The sequence below is a fragment of the Macaca mulatta genome, chromosome 2 (assembly GCF_049350105.2).
Source record: "Macaca mulatta isolate MMU2019108-1 chromosome 2, T2T-MMU8v2.0, whole genome shotgun sequence".
In the NCBI taxonomy this organism is placed as follows: Eukaryota; Metazoa; Chordata; class Mammalia; order Primates; family Cercopithecidae; genus Macaca; species Macaca mulatta.
Window position 1 is genome coordinate 183242126 of NC_133407.1, and position 25738 is coordinate 183267863.

The following is a 25738-nucleotide window of genomic DNA, read 5'->3' on the forward strand; positions in this document are numbered from 1 at the left end:
AGGGTAACATCGTATGCTGATAGGCTTGAGCTATTTGAACAAGTCGCTGTGACGGGGATGGAATGACCCTGGTTGGTTTAGGCACGCGAGACGTCTGTAGGATCTGACTACAAGCCTGCTAGACCAACGGGAAAGATGCTGAGGGTTCAACGCGAGGCTCTCAACGAGTCAGTCCCCGAATACACTGTCATCTCTTTGCTAATATTCTTTTTTGTTTTGTTTGTTTTAGACAGGGTCTCGCTCTGTCACCCAGTCAGGAGTGCAGTGCAGCAGTCTCGGCTCATTGCAGCCTCGACCTCCTGGGCTCAAGTGATCCTCCGTCCTCAGCCTCCCAAGCAGCTGGGACTACAGGCACATGCCACCGTGCCTGGCTATTTCTATTTCTTTCTTTCTTTTTTTTTTTAAGTTTTTTACTTTTAGTAGTGATAGGGTCTTGCTATGTTGCCCAGGCTGGTCTCAAACTCCTGAGCTCAAGTCCCTACTACCTTAGCCTCCCAAAGTGCTGGGATTTATAGGCGTGAGCCTCTGGGATTATGGGCATGAGCCGCTGAGCCCGGCCTATAGACTCTGATTTTTGCATTTTTATTTATTAGATTGCTTTTTAATTTTCGTGTTTTGTGGTTTTGTGCCTTGTCAAACTTGTGGAACAAAATTCCAAAACTTACCACCTTTTGGAATGCCCCAGAATAGTTTATACTGAAACAGATCCTGGTTTGTAAAAGAACACTATAAAAACATTTTGGGGGCAACTAGGGAGATTTAACTATGAACGAGATATTCGATGCTTTATGAATTATTTTGTGTGCTATATGTTGTGATTGTGCCAATGTCTTTATTCTTAGAAAATGAGGAAGTATTTAGGGATGAACTGTCAGAATGTTTGACTTGAAAATCGTCAGCAAAAAGAAAATACATAAGATAAAGCAGATATGGCAAAATGTTAATTATTAAATCTAGGAGGAGGATACAGCTGTTCATGGTACTAGATTAAAACTTTGTAGAAGTTTAAAATTTTAAGCTTTCATAACAAAAAATTGGGGGGAAATATGTAGCAGTTATGGTCTTTCTGCAGCTTAAGAGACTATCTGGACTTGGCTTTGTAGCAGGAAGACCTTTAAAAACCTTTTAATTTCTGCTATGCTCATTAACCTATGAGGTTTCAGGGTCAACCTTTGGTCACGGACAACCTGTGAAAAAAAAAATTCATCTAGACTTCCAATTTTATTGGCATGACATTGTATCTAATAGTGGTCCTAAACCTGGCTGGACATGTTATTTGAAGTGCTTGTTCAAAATGCAAATTATTTCAATTTTTTAGAAATGGATTCTTACAATGTTGCCCAGGCTGGTCTCAAACTCCTGGGCTCCAGTGATCCTCCCACTTTGGCTTCCCAAAGTGCTGGCCTTTTAGGCATGAGCCGTGGCATCCAGGTGGAGATGCCCAGTAGGCAACTGGACCAAAGCCTCAAGCTCAGAAGATGTCTGGGCCGGAAATTGACTTAGGAGTCCTCAGCAGTTTTAACTGAGAGGAAGCTCTGAATTTGGATGAGAACACACAAGCGGAGTGTGAAAGGCACATGCGGAAGAAGAAGGGGCTGTGGAGCCTGGGAAGGAGCCATTAGAGAAGGACCAGGCTGAGTGCAGTGGCTCACGCCTATAATCCCAGCACTTCGGGAGGCCGAGGCAGGTGGATCACAAGGTCAGGAGTTCAAGAACAGCCTGACCAGCATGGTGAAACCCCGTCTCTACTAAAAATACAAAGATTAGCTGGGCGTGGTGGCACATGCCTGTAATCCCAGCTACTCAGGAGGCTGAGGCAGCAGAATCACTTGAACATGGGAGGCGGAGGTTGCAGTGAGCCGAGATCATGCCACTGCACTCCAGTCTGGGCGACAGAGTGAGACTCCATTTCAAAAAAAAAAAAAAAAAAAAGAGAGAGAGAGAAGCAGGACCAGGAGAAGGCCTTCAAGACCAAAAGCCTATGGGTACTGTCCCTCTGTCACATGCAGGGAAACTGCTGACTTGGGCACTATGGGTGTTCTGGGCACTAGGGGTGTTCCTAGAGAAGGAAAAGCTAAATGGAAGTGTGTTTTTTACACCTTTCTTTAGAACTTTCTGGGCATAATGGAAAAACTAGCCACTGGGTTCTGGTTCTGGTTCTGGCTCTGACACTGGGATGTTAAGACCTAGGGCAAATCACCTCACCCTCAGGACCTTTTCCTCACCTATATGTAAAAGGATTTAGAGGTAATGGAAGAAGAATCTGGCTGAAGGGTGCAGTTTGTGCAGTCCTGCCCGCCACCACTCCCCTCACTGTCCCTTCTCTGCAGCAGCTCTGCCTTGTCTCCATGTTCCTGTTCATCTGACATATGAAAATAGGCCAAAAAACAAAACCACCAGGCCCAATGGATCTTGAAAGCCCAGCTAAACATCTGGTGTCCTTTTCAGTCTCTATTCTCATTTCTACCCATGTCTCACAGGCTTAATGACCATTTCCGGGCTGTTACTAGTCAGATTTTAATTTGTACTCCAGAGGACCTATTTCAACATCTCCAGCTGCCACCATCTCTACGTACATGTGTTAACATCAGTTCAAACTCAACTATGTGAAGCTAAGTGTATCGCCTCCAGGAGCTTCTCCGCCCAGCACTTACAGGCACCACAATGTATGCCCAGTTTTCTAATTCTCCCTGCTTTCCAGCCCTCCAAGAAAATCTAAGTCACTTCAGTGACTTTCGAGTCTTTCATTCCCCGCCTCTGGTAAGGGACAGGGCTCTTCTTACTCTCCTGAAATGTCCCTGATTCCTCCTTTCAGTTCCCACCACCACCATCCACAGGTAGGCCTTGCTCACCTTGGGGAGACGGCTACAGGCACTTCCTAACTGGTGTCTCCTTTCCGTCAGCATTCCTCCAGCTGCCGCTTCATAGCATGAGTTGAGTCTGCGGGAACATGAGCTCAGTTTTTGGGAGAGAGGTGGATATGTGTTCCAGGAAAACTCTCCGTGTTTTTCCTCTGCTCTTACATCACCATCACAGCAATCATCAACACGGAAGAATTCCGTGACCAAATGTGAGGGGGTTCCTCCCTACCACCAAGCAGCGGACACCAGCTGGGTATCCTCCTCCTCAGTTCCAACACCGTCTACCTGAGGAAGACACACCAGGCACCAGCCATATGTCTTGGACTCCAGAACTTCTGACAACCACTTTCAAGTTGGGGTTGCTATGACCCCATCTCTGGGTTTGAATGATTTGCTGGAGCAGCTCACGGAACTCACGGAAACATGTTTCCTGGTTTATTATAAAGGATGTTGCAAAGGCTACAGATGAAGAGGTGTAGGGCAAGGTATGGGAGGAGGGGCACAAAGCCTCCAGGCCCTCCTGGGCACACCACCCTCCAGAACCTCCACGTGGTCAGCTATCCAGAAGCTCTCCAACCCCAGTTCTCTTGGGCTTCTATGGGAACTTCATGTCATCAGCATTCCTTCCTCCAAGGCATAGCGCAGGAGCTCTCAGGAGAGTTTTAAGACCCAGCGTCTGCAAGATTAGAGTCCTGCCTTGGGGCAGGTGAAAAGGAGAGCAGGAGAGGCGGAGAGATTCTGTTGCCTGGGGCCTGCCCCTGAGGCCTAACACACCTGGCATTCTAACAAAAGACTTAACAGGGCTGTAGGAGTCAGGGACTGTGCTTGAAAACGTGTGTATGTATGTGTGTGTATACCTCGTAACACCACAATATGCAAATGCTAACAGCAGTCAGAAATTAGGGGCTGAAAATCAGAACTGCAGTCATTTGCAGAGAATAAGAGAAGAAATCTATGAGTAGATGCAATCCGAGAAGGAAAGAGTATGATACTACAGAAAGCAAAGGATCAAACTTGGGAATTATCATATTGAGTTAGAACTGTGTACAGCGAGGAGTCAAATAGTGTGTATGCATCTAAATATACACATACATGCATAGATACATAGAATTTTTAAATTTCTGATGCAGTTCTCTGCAAATCAGGAGACCTGAGTTCAAAACAGTGCTGACACACCATGTAACTTTGGACAACTTGCTTAATGTTGGGAAACCAACTTAATATTCCCACGTGGGTTAGACAGGTACCTGTGCAGTAAAGCTGGCAACCTGAAGAGAAAAGCAAGTACTGAGAAGGCCAGTAGCTCTGGCCTACTGTTTCCAGGACAGCAAACAGCAAAGAGGTGGCACAGTAGAGCAGTTATGACCATGAACTCTTCCACGTGGATGTTTAAGTCTTCATTTCCCTAGGGTAAATACCTGGGAGAGGGATTGCTGGGTTGTATAGTAAACGTATGTTTCTTTATAAGAAATTGCCAAACTGTTGTCTAGAGTGTCTGTACCACTTTGTACACCCACCAGCAATGTATGAATGTTCTAGTTGCTCCATATCCTCACCAGCACTCGGTATTGTCATTTTTTGTTTTTAATTTTAGCCAATCTAACTGGTGTGTAGTAGCATCTCATTGTGGTTTTTACTTTTCCCCAACAGCTAATGATGATCTTTTCACATGCCTATTTGCCACCCATGATTCTCTGAAGAAATGCTTCTTTTCCCCATTGTTTTGTTTTCTTATTGTTGTAGTGAAAATTTTTGTATATTCTGAACACAAATCCTTTGTTGGTATGTTTTGCAAGTACAGTATTTTCCCCCAGTATGTAGCTTGTCTTTCCCTTCTATTAAGTGTCTTTTGCAGAGCAAAAATTTTAAATTTATTTTTAATTAATTTTTTTTTTTTTGAGATGGAGTCTCGCTCTGTCACCCAGGCTGGAGTGCAGTGGCGCGATCTCGGCTCACTGCCACCTCTGCCTCCCGGAGTCAAGCGATTCTCTTACCGCAGCCTCCCGAGTAGCTGGGATTACAGGCGCACACCCCCAAACTCGACTAATTTTTGTATTTTTAGTAGAGAGGGGGTTTCACCATGCAGGCCAGGCTGGTCTCTTAACTCCTGACCTCGTGATCTGCCCGCCTCAGCCTCCCAAAGTGCTGGGATTATAGACGTGATTCATTCTTATGGATTGTGCTTTTCATATGTCTAACAACTATGGCCTCACCCAAAATCATGAAAATTTTCTCCTGTTTTCTATTAGTTTTATAGGTTTACACTGCACATTTAGCTGTATGATCCATTGAGTTAATTTTTGTATAAGGTTTGAGATATAAAGGGTGAGGTTAATTTCTTTGTATGTGGGTATCTAGTTGTTCCAACACCATATGTTGAAAAGAGTACCCTTTCTCAATTGAATTGCCTTTGAAACTTTGCTCAAAACCACTGCCCATTATTTGTGGGAGTCTATTTTTTTTCATTTTATTTTAATTATTTCCATAGGTTATTGGGGAACAGGTGGTCTTTGGTGACATGAGTAAATTCTTTGGTGGTGATTTGTGAAATTTTGGTACACCCATCACCTGAGCAGTACATTCTGCACCCAATTTGTAGTATTTTATCCCTCACCCCCTTCCCACTCTTTCCCCGAGTCCCCACATTCCATTGTCTCATTCTTATGCCTTTGCATCCTCATAGCTTAGCTCCCACTTATGAGCGAGAACGTATGATGTTTGGTTTTCCATTCCTGAGTTACTTCACTTAGAATAATAGTCTCCAATATTATCCAGGTCTCTGAGAATGCCATTCATTCATTCCTTTTTATGACTGAATAGTATTCCATCATATATATACATATATATATATATATATATATATATATCCACTTGTTGATTGATGGGCATTTGAGCTGGTTCCATATTTTTGCAATTGCAAATTGTGTTGCTATAAACATGCATGTGCAAGTTATCTTTTTCTTATAATGACTTTTTTTTTTTGAGATGGTATCTTGCTCTGTCACCCAGACTGGAGCGCAATGGCGTGATCTCAGCTCACTGCAACCTCCACCTCCTGCGGTCAAGCAATTCTCCTGCCTCAGCCTCTCAAATAGCTGGGATTACAGGCGCCCACCACCATGCCCAACTAATTTTTGCATTTTTAGTAGAGACAGGGTTTCACCTTTTTGGCCAGGCTGGTCTCAAACTCCTGACCTCAGATGATCCACCTGCCTCAGCCTCCCAAAGTGCTGAGATTACAGGTGTGAATCACCACGACCAGCCAATGACTTCTTTTCCTCTGGGGAGATAGCCGGCAGTGGGATTGCTGAATCAAATGGTAGTTCTACTTTTAATTCTTTAAGGAATCTCCAGTTTTCCACCGTGGTTGTACTAGTTTACATTCCCACCAGCAGCATAGACACATTCCCTGTTTACAGCATCCATGCCAATATATATTATTTTTTAATTTTTTGATTATGGCCATTCTTGGAGGAGTAAGATGGTATCACATTGTGGTTTTGATTTGCGTTCCCCTAATCATTAGTGATGTTGAGCATTTTTTCATGTTTTTGGCCATTTGTATATCTTCTTTTGAGAATTGTTTATTCATGTCCTTAGCACACTTTCTTTTGTGGTAGAACACAATTTTACTTTTTATATGTCCTGAATTTTTTATTATTATACTTAAGAGCCCAAATATTAATATTATATTACATTCTAGGGTACATGTGCACAATGTGCAGATTTGTTACACATGTATACATGTGCCATGTTGGTGTGCTGCATCCATTAACTCATCATTTACATTAGGTATTTCTCCTGCTATCCCTCCCCCTCACCCCACCCCACGACAGGCCCCAGTGTGTGTTCCCCACCCTGTGTCCAAGTGTTCTAACTGTTCAATTCCCACCTGTGAGAACATGCGGTGTTTGGTTTTCTGTCCTTGTGACAGTTTGCTCAGAATGATGGTTTCCAGCTTCATCCATGTCCCTACAAAGGACATGAACTCATCCTTTTTTATGGCTGCATAGTATTCCATGGGCACACTTTTTGATGGGATTTTTTTCTTGCTAATTTGAGTTTGCTGTAGATTCTGGATATTAGTCCTTTGTTGTGGGGAAAAGAAAGAGATCAGCCTGTTACTGTGTCTATATAGAAAGAAGTAGACATAAGAGACTCCATTTTGTTCTGTGTTTGAGATGCTGTTAGTCTGTGACCCTACCCCCAATCTTGTCCTTGCAAGAGACATGTGCTGTGGTAACTCAAGGTTTAATGGATTTTGGGCGTGCAGGGTGTGACTTTGTTCCTAGATAAGCTAGGTATTGTCTAAGGTTTCTCCCCATGTGATAGACTGAAACTATGCTGCCTAAAGGTTTATGGAGATGTTTGCATATGCATCTCAAGGCACAGCCTTGTCCTTTGAATTTATTCATGTCACAGAGGTTTTTGTTCATATGTCTTACTGCCGATTTCCTCTTTTTTCTTTGTTTATATTGTCCTGCCACTCCCCTGTCTTTAAGATGGTAAAGATAATTATCAATAAATACTAAGGGAACTCAGAGACCGGGGCCGGCGTGGGTCCTCTGTAAGCTGAGCGCCGGTCCCCTGGGCCCCGCTTTTCTCTATACTTTGTCTCTGTGTCTTATTTCTTTTCTCAAGTCTCTCGTTCCACCTAACGAGAAACACCCACAGGTGTGGAGGGGCAGGCCACCCCTTCACTTTGTCAGATGTGTAGATTGTGAAGATTTTCTCCCACTCTGTGGGTTGTTTACTCTGCTGATTGTTCCTTTTGCCATGAAAAAAGCTCTTTAGTTGAATTAAGTCCCAAATATTTATCTTTGTTTTTATTGCATTTGCTTTTGGGTTCTTGGTCATGAAATCCTTGCCTAAGCCAGTGTCTAGAAGGGTTTTTCTGATGTTATCTTCCAGAATTTTTATAATTTCAGATCTTAGATTTAAGTCCTTGATCCTTAAAAGTCCTCAGTAAAAAAAATATTTCTATTAAGCACTACATAACACACTGCATGCCACATAAAACTCTGCATAACATTCTCGCAGGGGTAAGTGACCATAGCTGAATTCTTTTCTCATCAATCAGGAAAATGAAAATGCTTCCTTAATCAATGTTCTCCAGTCTCTGACACATAATAACAACTCCAAAAATGTGCCTCTCTTTCCATCAAACTCCACTGATATGAAAAATGGGCAACCTGTTTTTCCTTGCCCAGTTAGTGAACTTGCGGGTGTACCCAGTGGCCACTCTAGGGATCGCTATAATCAACAAGACACAGTAACAAGTATTGGCAAGCAAGTGGAGAAATCACTCATATTGCCAGTGGGGAAGTAAAGTGGAATAGTTTGGAAGTTCCTCGAAAAGTTAAACATGGAATTAACATACAACTCAGTAATTCCACTCCTAGGTAAATATCCAAAAGAACTGAAAACGTATAACACAAAAATTTGTACACAAATGTTCACAGGGCATTATTCATAAAAGCCAAAAAGTGGAAGAAACCCAAATGTCCACCATCTGATGAATAAATGAGTTATATCTATACAATAAAATACTATTCAGCCACAAAAAATGAAATTCTGATACATGCTACAATGCAAATGAAGCTTTAAAATATTATGTTTTGAGGTTGGGCATGGTGGCTCATGACTGTAATCCTAGCACTTTGGGAGGCTGAGGCGGGCAGATCACTTGAGGTCACAAGTTCGAGACCAGCCTGGCCAACATGGCAAAACCCTGTCTCTGCTAAAAATACAAAAATTAGCCGGGTGTGGTGGCACACACCTGTAGTCCCAGTTACTCGTGAGGCTGAGGCAGGAGAATTGCTTGAACAGGGAAGGTGGAGGTTGCAGTGAGCCGAGATCTTACCACTCCACTCCAGCCTGGGCGCCACAGTGGGACTCCATTCACCGCCCCCCACCCAAAAAAAAAATATATATATATATATGTTTTGAAGAATTAGATGTGATTTAAAAATTAGAAAAACAAAATATGTATATTAAGTGAAAAAAGCTGGCAATGTATGATTCCTTTTATAATGAAATGTCCGGAATCCACAGAGACAGAAAGTAAAATGGTGCTTGGTAAGGGTTGGAGGGAAGAGGAAAGGAGAGTGACTATTAACAGGTATAGATTTGTTCTGTTTTTCTGAGGTGATGAAATGTTCTAGAACTAGAGTTGCACAACTCTGTGGATATTCCAATAACTACTGAAAAGGGGGAACTTTAAGGCATGTGAATACTTCAATAAGTATGTTAAGTTCAAGATGTTAATGTTCAAACTGAGATACTACATTCATTACTCATTCAACCTACAGGGTTGGGGTCCCCCACATCAAACTATCAATTTTAACTAGGACTGCCAAGTTACAGCTGGTTAGTCTAATGTCAGAGTATCATGCTAAGGAGTTAAAGGTCCTGTGTGAAACACAGTGACAAAAACGGCTGAGTATGTCAATACAAATTTATCATAATGACCAAGTTTTATTAATGGTGAGCAAATGGCATCAATCCTATACACGAGAAATAATTGTATACCTTCATAGACAAAAATAATTTCCAGGGAGTGTGGAGATAAGAGGAATATTTTCTCTTTTCACTCAATTTCTTTGAGCCTTGGTTTCCTTCTCTTGAAAATACAAAAAATAACAACCTCCTAAAGTCGCAACCTGTGCAATCATGAAAGCCCATGAGAGGTGGCCACCCCAGAGTGATTCCCAGCTCTGTGGTCAGTGGGCCAGTGAAGGGAGGATGAGCTACACAAGTGCCTAGAACATTCAATGAAATGTATTTTCGTTTAATAGTCATAAATAATCCTATAACTGTGTAGTTCACGGTAGTAGGTAACTTACTAAATGCCTTCAATTCTCTAATTTTGCGGTCTTAAGAGATTTGCAAATAGGGAAAAGAAAGAGAGAGACAGTGTCTTTAAGAAGAAAGTTCTGAGCAAACTGTATTAATTTATTTACAATTGTAATTTATAAACAGTAACACAAACATCTTTACAATAATATTATGAAAAATGTCCCATGGCTGAAATGGGTGAAAAATGAGACTTCAGCACATTTCTAAAGGGGTGCCAAGAAAAGGGAAAAAATGCAATACAACAGTTTTAGGGGAGAGTTATACCAAGTAATGCACCTAGGTGCAATTTCATGCAGATGTCTTCAACCACTCAAACTGTTTTTATTAGATATTAGAATAAGATTTCCTGAATTATGTTGCCTTCTATTCACTTGATTTCCATAAGTAAATCAAAATGACTGGCTGTTAACCAGGTACATCTAAATATTTCTCCCATCAACCCCTTAGAGATAATCCATTACATTTTAGGACACGTCAGATTGTGGGTATTGCAACTTCCCAAATGGATTTTACAAAATATCATTCCATGGCCCTAAATGTGTTCCTGGATTTCTCTTACCAAATGTGTCTAATATGGACCACTATACATGAAATGAAGAACTCTGCAAAACCACAGCAGAGCAATTTTCAGTACATTAAGACAATGTGTCCAAAAATAAATTCAAACCACTGGAACTTCAATGAGAGGATAAAACCAAAAGAAGAGAAAGAAATTCAGAAAATGATGACAAAAACAATTGTACTTTATAAGCTCTCTGATTATTTGGCATTTATATAAGTGGATATTACTGTGGTTACAGACCATAATCCTCAATGAGGACAAATCAATGTGGCTTAAACACTTGTTTTAAAATATAAATCAAATAATCCACTTGTAATAAAAACCAACGACATTTTTACAGACACAATTCTGTCCCCAAAATGTTAATCTTAACAGCCTACCTACTTATTTTAATGCTTTCAACTGCTCTTTATAAATCGTTAGGATGAAGTTTCTTATCTTTGAAGCATTTAGTGTCCAAATAATTAGCTAATGGAGCAAAGGTGATTTAGAAAATGATGTTTCAACATTTTACTAGCTGTACTGTATTTTGAGTTGGCAGGAATCTTCAACCATTCCATTAAAAAGATTTCACTCTTCTTAAGAAGAACAGAAACAGTGAATGAATTATTTATGTTCTTAGTTTCTGATATTGCTCAGTGGGTAAAACAATCTAGCAATTAAGGAAGTCTCCTCAACTAATTCTATCTCTAATTTTCAGTGAAGACACTGCAGATATGTACATGTACAACTGTTTTTGAACCCGAAAGTGATGCATGTTCCCTTAAAACAGCTCTTCAAAACAGAACTGCATTCTGTATCCTTACTTAGTCCATAAGGGCACAGGGTCAGTTACTTCAAAGTAATTTAATAACTGACCTTTATAATACATCATTTTATAAAACCAAAATGCAAAATAAACACTTTTAAAAAGTTTACTGTCCACAGATTGATTATAATAATTTATGCTTTCTTAGACCTGCTATTTAAGCAGCCCCATGAGCAAATGAAAGGTCTCCAGTTAGTATTCACCAGGAAGTATATGTCCATGTTTCTCTTGGTTGTCTTAATTTCTTTTTATATAATTTTCTTTTATATTAACTTTCCAAAGCATCCAAAACTTTCATGATCTGCTGTTTTATGGCTTTAGTAGCATCCCCTGCATTTGGAATTAAATACCTAAGGGGAGGGAAAAAATACATATATATATATACACATATATATATTAATACAGTGCTTTCCCTTCAAGACTCAGCTGATAGGTCGCCTCCAATGGGAAGCTTTCCCTAACCCACAAAGCCAGCAGAAATGCCTCCTATGTACTCCCATAGCTTATTTGAACATAATCCAAAGTTTATTTTGAAAGAGAGAAAACCTAAATGCAAAGGCAGTGTCATTTTTCATACAGTGTAAAGCTAAAATTCTTTGAGCCATTATTAAATATAGGTAATAGCTAGATAAAACACAAGATAAAAAATGTAATATTCCACTCCCCAATACAGATGTACCTTCAATTAGCTACAGAAATCACATACAAATTGTTGGTATCCAATTCCAAAGACAATGACAATTCCAACACTTAATAGTTTGACTTTAAGCAAGTAATTTAAGTTCACCAAAACAGATTCCTACATAAAAAATAGGTGTAGTTATCCAAACTTTACAGAGGGTTATGTACATAATAAAATGGTGTTGTAAGGTCTGAAATATTTAAAAAAGACAAAGACATATGATAACTATTACAAAATATCGACACTATAGATTAAATGTCCATTTTCTTGGAGAATAAAAATAGTGGTTTTTTTTGTTTTTTTGTTTTTTTTTCCACAGCATTTTCTGTAAAACCTAACAATTCCACTGCATAAATCATCTGTAAGTGTTACATATGCAAGGCAGAATAGAAACCATAAATATCAATGAAGAAAGGCAGAGGGAGAATCTAGTTACTTTATCTTCCACTATTAAGACTATCTGCCACAACTCTGAATTAAAAAAAAGATGTTGATCTATATATAATAAACTTCAATTTATTTAGCAAAATTTATGGGAAAGCCTTTAAAACATAATTCTCAACTTTTACTATGCATGACAAAGTCATAATTCAAATATCCTTTGGTTAAAATTAATTTATCAGTAGATATTAAAATGTGTATACCTCAGAGACCCACTGAATCTACTTGCAGGAATTTATCCTGAGAAGATGAATTGGACAACTATGTAAATATACATTTTTTTAAAGGCCCACTAGAAGATTAATAGTGAAACATATGAAATAATGTAAATGCCAATCAACATGAGGCTTGTTAAATCAATCTCCTGAGAAATCCTTATAACAGAATATCTACCATTAAAAAATTAAGAATTTATATTTATTGGGCTGGGCGCGGTGGCTCACGCCTGTAATCCCAGCACTTTTGGAGGCCGAGGCGGGTATATCACAAGGTCAGTCGATCGAGACCATCCTGGCTAACACGGTGAAACCCTGCCTCTACTAAAAATACAAAAAATTAGCCAGGTGTGGTGGTGGGCGCCTATAGTCCCCGCTACTTGGGAGGCTGAGGCAGAAAGAATGGCATGAACCCGGGAGGCAGAGCTTGCAGTGAGCCAAGATCGCACCACTGCACTCCAGCCTGAGCGACAGAGAGAGACTCTGTCTCAAAAAAAAATAATAATTTATATTTATTAAAATGTAAATATATCACACTATACTGTTTTCTTAAAAAATCAGAACACAAAAACAAGCCTGTATCACATTTATCTAGTTTTTAATAAAGAAATAACATATGCATTAAAAAAATCTGAGATGATACTCATCAATGTGTTAACAGAGAATTAGAATGAAATATTCTTTATATTTCTATTAATTGAAAATATCACTATGTAAATATTTATTCTTACATAAAGCAACAAAGTGATTGTTTTTACAAATCGGGTATTATTTTCTTTTAACAAAGTACATAAAACAGTACAGATTCATGATGTTTGCTACCTAACTGTCAGTACAAGATCAAAGAAACTGAATAATTTCCCCTTCCAATTGAAGCTGATTATTTAAAAGTGCTCCGATATGACCTTAAGCTTGCTCTTTATCCAAGCACTCCTGTAAACAAGAAGTGTAATCCTAAATCTCAGGAGGGGAACAACTTGAACTGATGCAAGGTGGAATAAACCACAAATCAGGAGTCAGAAAGGCTATATTTGGATCTGTCACAAACTAAGTGTCAGGATCTGAGAAGTCATTCAACTCCTCTGGGCTTCATATTTTTATCTATAGATTTAAAAATGGTTTAGTATCAATATCAGTGTGGTCCACAGCCCTTGGGCCAGTCTGTGAACTGTTAGTGACCACAATGAGATAAAGTGGGGGGCTTGTACCAGGGTGTAAATTACCTATATCACCCAGCACACTGCTTAGTTCACTGACAGTTTGTCAAAACAAGAATTTTTCTGTGAAGGAAAATAAAAATATTGACATACTCTAAAACAAGTTTCTTACTTCACTGCAAGCCAGCAATTAGTGCAGCACTGGTGTAGATTAACAACAAGGATCCTTGCGTCAGAAACTTTATGAAATTTGCTATGGCACTTACTCAAATCATGTGCTAATGGCTAAACCACATATGGCTAAGGACTGGGGAGGAAGAGATAATAAGAAACACTAAAAGTGGTTCACCTATCCTATTCCACCATCCATTCCCCAAAATAGAGAAACAAACTCTTTATAGTGAACTGCAGTAATTCAGATAATATCATCCTAAGGAAAATCTTACCTTTCAATTGCCAAGATTTCTATTCCTGAAGCACTGCTATTTCCATACTTGAAGGTAATGAGTTCAGGATGTTTTTTTTTGGATGTAATTTTAACTACAGAATTCAGCGCTTGTCGAGACTGTATATAAGCCAATCCTTTCCGTGAAACAATCTCCCTTAAACAATACATATGTGTTGCGGTAACCAACAGATGACTTGAGACAAAAAGAGCATTAAAAGAAAAAAAAATTTAAGTAAATGTAATTCAAAACAGGTGTTGTTTTGAAACAACCACCCCAATTATTAAAAATGTTCAACTCTAAATAAAATTATTTGAGTTAAAAGATACAAACAGAGGTTAATCTATAAACAAGTAAACTACACATTAAAGGCTTTTAATTGTATGCAAAATTAATATTTTATTAACAGATAATCCTGCAATGATTTAAAAGTAATATAATAAATGTAATACAAAGTTCCATACAACATAGAAATCATTACAATAATATATCTTTTATTGAAAAGGAGTATATTACTTTTCAGATTTTTAACACTATTACCTATATTCATAAACTATTCTCATTCAATGCACCATATCCTATATCTAATATCCAAGATCACTAGGCAATTGTTGGGTTTCCCTACATATTTTGTAATACTCTGTAACTGGATCCTGAAGGCAAAATGAGCATAGTATTATTAACACTCACCCACAACCCCTGTACCTCAGCTTCTTTTTAATACTTTCACATTTTTATGTACAGTAATACCATATGACAATTATCAGACAAGCCCAGAATTTGGAACATTCCGCAGGATGCTTGACCTGGACTCAAAGGATTCATTCATCATGAAGAGAAAAGGGAAGTGAGGGAGTGGGGGGATGAGTTCTGCTGCACACAGCGTGAGACTAAAGACACGTAACAGGCAATGCAATGTGTGAACCATGAACTGGATCATGGATCAGAAAGAAAAAACACACTTCAAAAGATACTTTGGGAACACTGAAAAATTGGGGTATGATCTGTATGACAAATGATGGATTTACAAAAATTTTTAGGTGGGGTAATGGCATTGAAGTTGTGCAGGAGAATGCTCATATACTTGGGAGGTTTATGCTGAAGCATTTAGGGGTGAAGTGTCACATTTGTAGCCTTCTTTTGAAAGGTTTGACAAAAGTGTACATATACATGTACATATATACATACGAAATGGGGTGGTATTAAAAGGTGTTAACAGTTGATCAAAGAATCATAAGGGTGTTCAATGTACTATTCCTTCAACATTTTTGTATAAAATTTTTCAAAATAAAAATTATATAAGAAATACTGTTATAATTCAAGACCTATTATGTAAGTAGACAGAAGGAAATTATAACTTATTGTACTAGGATAAACAAAGGTTCTTCTGTAGTTCAGTTTTGTATTAACTTCCCTAAATTCAATTTTACTTCTGATGAAGACATTTTTAAAAGTACCTGGGAAACATGTGTCCACTTTCTTTTACTTCTTTACAAGGAAAATGATGTTTGACATCTGGCTTGTTTATCCAAGTCTGAATGTTTACAACCTCTTTTCTATCATCATCTGACATTGAAGAACTGTCAATTTCATCTATAAAAAATATAAAGTGTTAAATATGGATATTACCAACTTTTAAAATGATACATTCTCTAACAGTCTAAAAAAATTTCAGTAGTATTTTGAAGATATGGATTAAAAAACAAACAGGCTGGGCGCAGTTGCTCACGCCTGTAATCACAGCACTTTGGGAGGCTAAGGCAGGCAGATCATCTGAGGGCAGGAGTTCGAGACCAGCCTGGACAACATGGTGAAACCTCGTCTCTACTAAAAAATACAAAAAATTAGCTGGGCGTGGTGGTGCACACCTGTAATCTCAGCTACTTGGGAGGCTGAGGCATGAGAATCGTTTGAACCCAGGAGGTTGCAGTGAGCTGAGATTGTGCCACTGCACTCCAGCTTGGGTGACAGAGTGAGACTCTGTCTCAAAAAAAAAAGAAAAAAAAAAAAAAAAAAGAATAACACAACCAATTCTAATCCTGCTACTCTATTTCCTTATGCCACTGATATTAATATAGAAATATTATTATCAAACATCACTTTCATACAGTAACAAAGTCAAGTGTAAATATTAAGAATACATTTTTAAAGATTAAACTATTTGGGGAATTTCAATTGTTTTGATATGCATAACCTAACTATGATCTGACTAGTCTGTAAAGAGATGGCTGAATTGTTAAATACGCAGTATCTTGAGGGTAAAGATGGTAGATTTCTTTTTATCTTGCTGCTTTTTGATTTTAAAGAAAATAATCAATCCTGGGATAAATAAGTAAAAATCTAGGGTTATTTTCCCTAAGAGAAATATAAAATAATTATATTTTCTAATATATTTATATATTAATATAATTAATAATTATATTTTCTAATTTAAGAAAGGGAAAATACAGTCTCTAAGGTAAATAATTATAGGTTCTGTCCTTTGCTTTTTAGCAAATACTGCAAAATATACAGACATAATGAAAAAGGAAATCGCACGTATCTACACTCCAGCTTACACAAAAGTGAACCTCTCATGTATCTCTTCCTACTCACATTCTCCTCCCTTCCCCACCAAGAAATACTATCTGAATTTGGTGTTATCAGTTCCATATATGTCTTTGCTTTAACATGTATGCATGTATGCATATCCCTAAATAATATACAGTAGTATTATACATACAGTAGTAGTATACATGCTTTAACATGTATGTATATATGTAAATCCCATAACATGTATGCATATCCCTAAATAATATACAGTAGTATTCGACAAACCAAATGTATATAAAAAGTAGACTACTCAACTGCATTCTTCCGCAACTGCTACCCTACTCCCAACATCTGAAATTCATACATACTGATACACATAGTTCATTTTCTCACTTTCATTATGGTCCAATTTTCCATATTGTAAATATGTGTATGTAGATACATGATAAATGTAAATATGCCACAATTTATTCATCCATTTCCCTCTCCCCTTTGTTAATGGAAGAAGTTGAGATATTAAGGGAGAGACAGATAACAGAAAGAAGATGGCAATAGAGAGGGGAAAAAAGAAGAAAAGGAAACAATTAGAAATATCACATTTACCTCTGTGCAAGTTTTCTGGAAAGTGATTTCATGTATCTACTAAAATGTCACATGTGATTCCCCATAACCTAGCAATCTGACTGCTAAGAATTTACCCTCTGAATATACTTTCATCAAAAGCTAATCTGCATATATATCTTTATATAAAGATCCATTGCCATTTGAAACAAACAAAAACCCTGGGAAACCACCAGTGTCAACTGGAAGACGGACTAAATAAAGTACGGTATGTTTATATGATAGAAGGAGAATGAGGAGATACACGAGCTGAAATGGGAAATATGCAACAAGTTTTACTAACTGGAAAAAGCAAGGTGAGATTTGGGAGTCTTTTTTCCTCATTCTGCACATTTATATATTTTTTCCCTAACTCAATACACATAGTAACCAAAATTAGTTATGACTGCTTACCTAACACATATTAACCAATATTAGTTATGATTGCTCAATTAGGATGAACTGGGCAGTAGAATTATAAACCAAAGACTAAATTTTTTTCTTTTTTTTTTTTGAGATAGTCTCGCTGTGTCGCTCAGGCTGGAATGCAGTAGCACGATCTTGGCTCACTGCAACCTCCGCCTCCTGGGTTCAAGCGATTCTCTTGCCTCAGCCACCCAATCAGCTGGGATTACGGGCATGCACCACCATGCCCAGCTAATTTTTGTACTTTTAGTAGAGAAAGGGTTTCACCATGTTGGTCAGGTTGGTCTTGAACTCCTGACCTCAAGTGATCTGCCTGCCTCGGCCTCCCAAAGTACTGGGATTACAGGCGTGAGCCACCGAGCCTGGTCTAAATTATTTTTAAAAAACATAACCACAGAGAAGACAACCTTCCCTGATACAATATCACCATCTTGTGGCCCTTTAGGATATTGCCTCCAGTTTCAAAAAACTTATCCCCAATTTTGTAATTTTCAGTGCTTTAGTCCCACAACTCTCAATCTCCTAGGTGATTGATCAAAGGAATTTCAATCCCATCACTTGGATTTAAATACTATTTCTACACTGATAGCCCTCAAATTATCATCAGTTTAGACCTCTCTCCTCAGCTGAAGGCACCTATAATCAATTGCCTCTACTTAACGTTTCTGCTTGGATTTCTAATAGGTACAATTCAAGGTGTCTAAAACCAAACTCTTAATAGAAAGCCACAGATTCTCCAATTATTTCTACAGAATCTGTTTTTTAAAAAAGCAGTTGATTGGCTATTCCCAGAATGACTGCTGTAATCACTCCTGATGACTGAGCAAAGCCATCTGTAGCTAAGTGTATTACTACACCTGTGTCGTATTCTTCTTCATCCCCAATGCTGAAAACAGGCTTTACACCACGGTAAGGCTTGCCCACTCTGTCACTGCTGCTCACATGCCTATATTCAAAGAATTTTAGGGAAGAAATAATCATTTAAGAAGTTTTCAAAGATTTTTACCAAGCATCATTTGAATATTCACACAAAATGTAAATATTCCTTATCCCCCGCAAAACCCTGTGCACTAGCCATAGTTTTAGGAGAGCTATGTTAAGGAAATTAAAAGAAGATAAAGAAATTATGTTAGCAAAAGTGGCATAAGGCCTTGGTAGACTGAATGCTCTTAAATATGTAAAAATTAAATTTTAAACAATTTTAATATCCATATTAAAACTAATGTTTAGATCTGTTTGGCCTTGTGCAAGTTATTTAGATTTCTGTGCTTCTGATTCCTCCTCTGTAAAATAGTGCTAACAATATCTACCTGTCAGGGTTATCGTGAGAACTAAATCGGTTAATTTTATTGTAAAACTATTAGGACAACGCCTGGTACTACCTTCATGTCTGTTAGGTAAAATAAGTTACTGACACCAAATATTCAAATTCCAACATGAGTGGTTAAGGTTTCTCATATAAGTGCAAGTGTCTTAAGGGTTATCTTCCCATTTTTTTTATTACTGTTACTTTTGTTTCAATAGAAATGAAGATTCTACTTTTGTTGTGCAAATATAAGCCATAAAAATGAATCTGCCTCCACCAGGTGCGGTGGCTCACTCCTGTAATCCTAGGACTTTGGAAGGCCGAGGAGGGTGGATCACCTGAGGTCGGAAGTTCAAGACTAGTCTGACCAACATGGAGAAACTCCGTCTCTACTAAAAATACAAAATTAGCCGGGCATGGTGGTACATGCCTGTAATTCCAGCTGCTTGGGAGGCTGAGGCAGGAGAACCGATTGAACCTGGGAGGCGGAGGTTGTGGTGAGCCGAGATCGCGCCATTGCACTCAAACCTGGGCAACAAGAGTGAAACTCCACCTCAAGGCAAAAAAAAAGAATCTGCCTCTTTTTCAAAAGGCAGCAGCATGTATACTCATGTAAACTCATGTAAACTCATATAAACTCATGTCAACTCATGTAAACTCATGTCAACTCATGTCAACTCATGTAAACTCAAGCTTGATTCGGTCTACAGGAAGTGTGGCCTCTCTTTTTAACATAAAAATTAATACCCTATTAATTTTCGGGTAATCCCAAATAAACTAAGAGGTAAAATTAAAATGTGTCAACAAAATACTACATGGGTTTCGGAGGGGAAAAGCATTGTTTTACTTGTAGGATAAGGATCAGCTAAAATTACCTACTACAAAGGAAGACTCTAGCTTTTTGGGGTGTGTGCATGTAATGTATGAAAACACTCAGAATCTTCTGTTTTCAAGAGATATTCCAATGTGAGAAAAAAAATCAAGTTACATGCCTTTAGTTATTATTATTATTATTATTTTAGAGCCAGGGTCTCGCTCTGTCACCCAGGCCGGAGTACAGCGGCACAATCTTAGCTCACTGCAGCCTCGAATTCTTGGGCTCAAGCAATCTTTCTGCCTCAGTCTCCCATGCAGCTGGGACCACAGGGGTGCAGGACCACACGCCTAATTTTTTTATTTTTTCAGAGACAGGATCTTGCTATGCTGCCGATTGGTCTGAACTCTTGCACCCATGATCCTCTCACCTCAGCCTCCCAGGGCTGAGATTACAGGTGTGAACCACCACACTTGGCCTTTACTTAGGTTTAGAATTCAATTTTCCCAGAAGATAGAGATCAAATCCATACTTTAAATAATTTTAAATATACATCATCAATAAACATTTTTTTGTAGCCTAATTCTGTTGATTTACTTCTTCCAAAATAACATTCCTCAACATAATGAGAGTTTAGTGTATAACAAATATTCATTGGAAATTACAAGTTAGGTCAATACATAGGCTTAAAGTCTGGTTAAACAAAAAGTGACATAATCATTTGGTTTTATGTTAAAATATATCTAATGTAAAACTGTCCTATAAATCACCAAACTATGCTCATGAGAGATAGAAAATGATATAATTTGGATGCCTTTGAAACTCAGATTCAGCTTTCTTACAAAAGAAAGAGGTAAGAGCTTTATCTAAAAATGTTTTGATGCCATCTAGATTGTAAAATTTTAGATAGATTATGAGTTCTCTAATATTAAAGCACAATTAAACTGCCATAACATAGAAAGTAACAAAGATAAATGTTTACAGTAAATAAGCATTTGCTACAACTAGATAACCAAGTAACCAGAAAGTATGAGTAAAGAGACAATCCTAAAAACCAAATTATTAATTGTTGATCAAGATTTATAATACAATGCAAAGTCTTTATAACCATGAATGCTAAGAATTATTGAGACATTTCTGGAAAGACTGGCTAAAAATGAATAAAATTCAACAGCTGGACTATTTTTTTAAAGCATAGTATCTATACTTTTTTGCCATGGTAATAACAGAAACATCTCTAGTATGGTTTGAGTAGGCTTTAATTTACTGAGCTTAGAAAGAAACCTACTTCATTCTAACTTCTCATGAGATTCTCTTTTCTAAACAAATACATCTAACTGTGGATCAGAGATGATTTAAGTTACAAAAATTAATAATTTGGGAACTTGGGAGTTAAAAAAATTAGACTAATTCAATGGTCCTATAACAGAATAAAATGGAAAGGATGATTCACAAATAGATTATAATTTTAAAAGGAGCAATTTCCTTTAAAGTAGTGCTAGGTAAAATTATTAGCAGAAGTCCTGTAATTGGCATTGTGTAGGAATAGTCACAATAAATCAAAACTCTTAGAACATAAGTTATTAGAGAGTGAAGTATTATTATTATTATTATTATTATTACTATTATTGGGACGGAGTCTTCTCTGTCGCCCAGGCTGGAGTGCAGTGGCACGCTCTTGGCTCACTGAAAGCAGCGCCTCCCGGGTTCACCCCATTCTCCTGCTTCAGCCTCCTGAGGAGCTCAGATTACAGGTGCCCGCCACCATGCCCAGCTAATTTTTTTGTATTTATTTATTTATTTTTTAGTAGAGACGGGGGTTTCACCGTGTAAGCCAGGGTTTCACCGTGTAAGCCAGGATGGTCTTGATCTCCTCACCTCGTGATCTGCCCGCCTCAGCCTCCCAATTGCTGGGATTACAGGCGTGAGCCACAGTGCCCGGCCAAAAGTATAGTCTTAGAGAATGAAGTATTATTTTTTAAAATGCTACTTCAAGTCACTGAGAATACTGAAGTGACCTGAGACAAATTCCATTCCATTATTCCAAAGCTTAACTTACATTCAAAATATGACTAGAATTTCTTTTTTTTTTTTTCTGGCCCACTTAGGATTTACAGAATTTCTTTTTAAATGTTTGTAGGTGTTGCTGTAATTGATATTCTAAATTAAATTGCTGAAAAATTCTGTGAGTATAAGAACTGTAAAGTCACACAGAGTTAAGTTAGTAAAGTTCTTTTGTTATCCTAATTGAAGATCCAGTAGATTTTTAAACCTTAAACTTATTTTGTCTTTTAATGAGAGACACCTCATTTTATTTGGGTTAGAGAAGTGACATATTATACATTAAAGTAATCCACCACCTAGAAAAAAAAGTAATTGTTTTTTCAACAAAAACCAAAGGCAGAACCCTAGAACTGTAGTTCCTTAGATTTATATATGCTAACTCAACCTAAATACATACATCTTATTAAGAAAAATCTAAAAATATAAAATTACATAATGTACATTAATTAACAAAAATTTTGAACCATGAATGGTGCCTATTTTTAGGTGCTATAATTTTCTCTGCTGCTAGGCAGGAGATAGAAGCAAATGAGCACCAAAGCAAATAACCTGCCAACTCGTGACCACACACATGCTTTCTTTGTTTCACCTTTCCCTGTCTCAGAATAAAAACTGCAGGTTTTGAACAAACTTAATTTTCATCTGTGGAATGCGTGATACAAACAAGCATGCAGGAAAAGAAATTAAAATGATCAAGCAAAAAACAAAAGAAAAGTATATCAAACAATATGACACACTCCTAAAAGCAGAATGAGAAAAGTTTAGCATTTGAAATAGCTGCATGAAATTTGAGCCAAGACAGCATAAAGCTTATAGATGGCATGAGGCATATTAAAGGAAAAGGATGGTTCAAGAAAAATGCTCTACTCATTGGCTTACCGCTCTGTACATGATCTGTCTGGCCAAGGAAGATTGAAAGACATTCTATAGCAAATCAAGGCAGAGGACAGAACAAAATGATTATAAAAAAATGCAACAGCTTTAAAACAAAAAATATGGTACAGTTTAGTCAGTTTTTCTCACCCAAAATGTACATTATAAAGATGTTTCCATCATCCCAAGTACAAAGGAGAACAAAGAAAAGCCAATTACAAGTAAATCAAGGCAGCAGTCTTTTTGACTTAGTTATCACCAGTCCATTTTAAAATAAAACAAATAAATTTTAAAATAAAATTGCAAATGTTCATGCTACAAAATGTAGCAATAACAGTCCTCCAACCTAGAAGCACCAACAAAAGGTAAAAGGGTTAGCTTTTGAGAACAGACATAACTTTACTGCATAAACAAGTCTTTCAGGCTTCATAAAACACCTTGGTAATTATCAGTTGACCACTTTGGATAAAGTACAATTTTTTGGATCAATGAAAATAATCTATTACCTTCTCAGCTATTAACTAAATGCAAAAAAATGTACTTTTGTATGCATATACACTATACTTAATAAAGGGACAGACAACAAAGCCCTGACATTCAGTTCTTAAAGTAAAATACGTCAGTTTTCCCAGGATACTGCAAGACATGAAAGTGAAACCAAATATTATAACACATTTCCAATATAAGGCTTCCTTAAAAACAAATTTTGTGTTGCCATTATAAGACTAGCTTTGAACTCTAGGAACAGGAAGGATCAAACAGACTCATACATGGAGAAAAATATGTATCCTCAGTTACAATAAGAAACAAGATACATAAAACAGATATTTTTAAACTTGTTTATCAGTTGTTAACCACGTCCCTCATTTGTAATTTACAAGGAAATGGGGTTTTGTAAACGAAATTCTATGAAAGTCTGATCTTAAACATCAGAAGGTGGGTTTCTGCTATATTTAGCATGACCAGATTTTCTAGGTTTTAAATTCTTGGAGCAGAGGAAGAAGTTCTTACTATGAGATCACTGAATTCAGCAGATGATTCTCCATCCATTTGACATTTGGGAAGCAGCTACTATATGAAAAGTAATACATACTGGGACATAAATTATTTTTAGTGAATGGCATGATGTGACAGATACATTATTTGCATCTCTGAGTAGTAAGGGAGAATAATTATGGATATAAAGCACATTCCTGCAATTCTAATGAAAACGATGAAATCATCTAATAGCAAATGTACTTTATAATCCTTTTCTGGAACACATTCAATTCAACTAACATTTACTTACTGTAAGACATTATTTCTTTAGTTTTAATTATTCATCATAAACTCATACTATATAAACAACTCACCGATCCACAGGAGTTGATGTATTCTCTATAAAACTGATAACTTTTTCCTTGACATTAACGGATTTTGTCTTCAAAGCCACGGTCATTTTATTTACTAGTGATTTCATTCCTCTATCATTTGAGCCATTAGGAGATTCACCCTAAAAAAAGAAGACAGATGGATTAACTGCTCTCTAAATGACTAGAAGACATACTACTGCTAACCGTTATCTACATGCTATAGACTGAATTGCAATCCCACCAAATTCATATGTTGAAGTCCTAACTCCCAGTATATCTCAGAACGTGACTGTATTTGGAGACAGGGCCTCTACAGGCATAATTAAGGTTAAATGAGGTCTTTATAGGTGGTCTCTAATCCAGTCTGACTGGTGTCCTTATAAGAGACAAAGACATGAGCATATGAAAACTGAGAAGAAGCCATGTGAGGACACAGAGGGCAAGGCAGCCATCTACACGCCAAGGAGAGAGGCCTCAGGATAAACTAAACCTGCCAATACTTTGATCTTCGACTTTTAGTCTCCAGAACAGTAAGACAATAAATTTACATTGGTCAAGCCACCAGTCTGTGGTATGATATTTTGTTGCGGCAGCTGCAAACTAATTCATTAGGTGAAATCATTTTAAGAATAGAAGGTAGAGGCTGGGCGCGGTGGCTCACACCTGTAATCCCAGCACTTTGGGAGGCCCAGGCGGGTGACCACGAGGTCAGGAGTTCAAGACCAGCCTGGCCAAAATGGTGAAACCCCATCTCTACTAAAAATACAAAAATTAGCCGGGCATGGTGATGGGCACTTGTAATCCCAGCTACTCGGGAGGCTGTGGCAGACAACTGCTTGAACCTGCGAGGTGCAGGTTGCAGTGAGCTGAGATTGTGCCACTGCACACCAGTCTGAGCGATAAAGTGAGACTCCGTGTCAAAAAAAAAAGGAAAAAGAAAAAGAATAGAAGGTAGAATAAAAAATTAGGATATACTTGCACATATATGTGTGTGGAGTCTGACATTACCTTCTTTATTATAAAAGAAATAGTTAAAACTACTGACCTTTCTTATCTCAGACTAGTTTACAAAAATAAGCAAAAGTATGATCAAACTACTATTTGCACATATGTGTGTGGAGTCTGAAATTACCTTATTTATTCAATAGGAAATAGTTAAAACTATTAACCTTTCTTAGACTAGTCTACAAAAATAAAGCAAAAGTATAATCAAACTACTATCCATGTAGCTAAACTTTTAAATATTTATCCCTTGTAAATGCTTGCTTTTTAAAGACACTGCCACTGAGGCCTTTATTTTCTGAAGAAAAGTTATCCTGATGTACCAAATGTAAGAGATGCGAGTACAATTCTTTTTTGTTTTTTTTTGTTGTTGTTGTTTTGAGACAGTCTTGCTCTGTCACCCAAGCTGGAGAGTGGCACGATCTCGGCTCACTGTAACCTTAGCCTCTCGAGTAGCTGGGATTACAGGCACCGTCCATCCCCACCTGGCTAATTTTTGAAATCCTGACCTAAGGTGATTCACCTGTCTCGGGCTCCCATAGTGCTGGGATTACAAGCATGAGCCACTGTGCATAGCTGTGAGTATAATTCTTAAATTGTTTCATGGGATTGCTCACATATACCTTCCTAGAAGGAAATTCAGTGATGGGTGTCAAACATTTAAAAGTGATCCTCTTTTTTGCCAATTAATTCCTCTTTAGAATTAATGGGAAGGAAGTGCCCAGAAATTTGGGTACTA

At 37.7% G+C, this 25738-nt stretch overlaps 1 protein-coding gene across 3 annotated transcripts in view; it reads right to left on the reverse strand.

The window, feature by feature from the left end:
- Positions 1 to 9781: 9781 nt before the first annotated feature.
- The window catches only part of TBC1D23 (TBC1 domain family member 23), a 63874-nt gene continuing 47917 nt past the window's right edge, over positions 9782 to 25738 (reverse strand). For 2 of the 3 annotated variants that reach the window (XM_077994038.1, XM_015129478.3), the window contains 6 exons: positions 23998 to 24137; positions 22652 to 22696; positions 18446 to 18534; positions 15488 to 15623; positions 14031 to 14225; positions 9782 to 11439 (listed from right to left, as the gene is read on the reverse strand). In XM_077994038.1, the coding sequence (XP_077850164.1) occupies positions 11358 to 11439; positions 14031 to 14225; positions 15488 to 15623; positions 18446 to 18534; positions 22652 to 22696; positions 23998 to 24137 (687 nt within the window). In that variant the 3' untranslated portion in view covers positions 9782 to 11357. The remainder of the gene's footprint in view (positions 11440 to 14030; positions 14226 to 15487; positions 15624 to 18445; positions 18535 to 22651; positions 22697 to 23997; positions 24138 to 25738) is intronic. The other variant, XM_015129483.3, reaches the window with a different exon arrangement.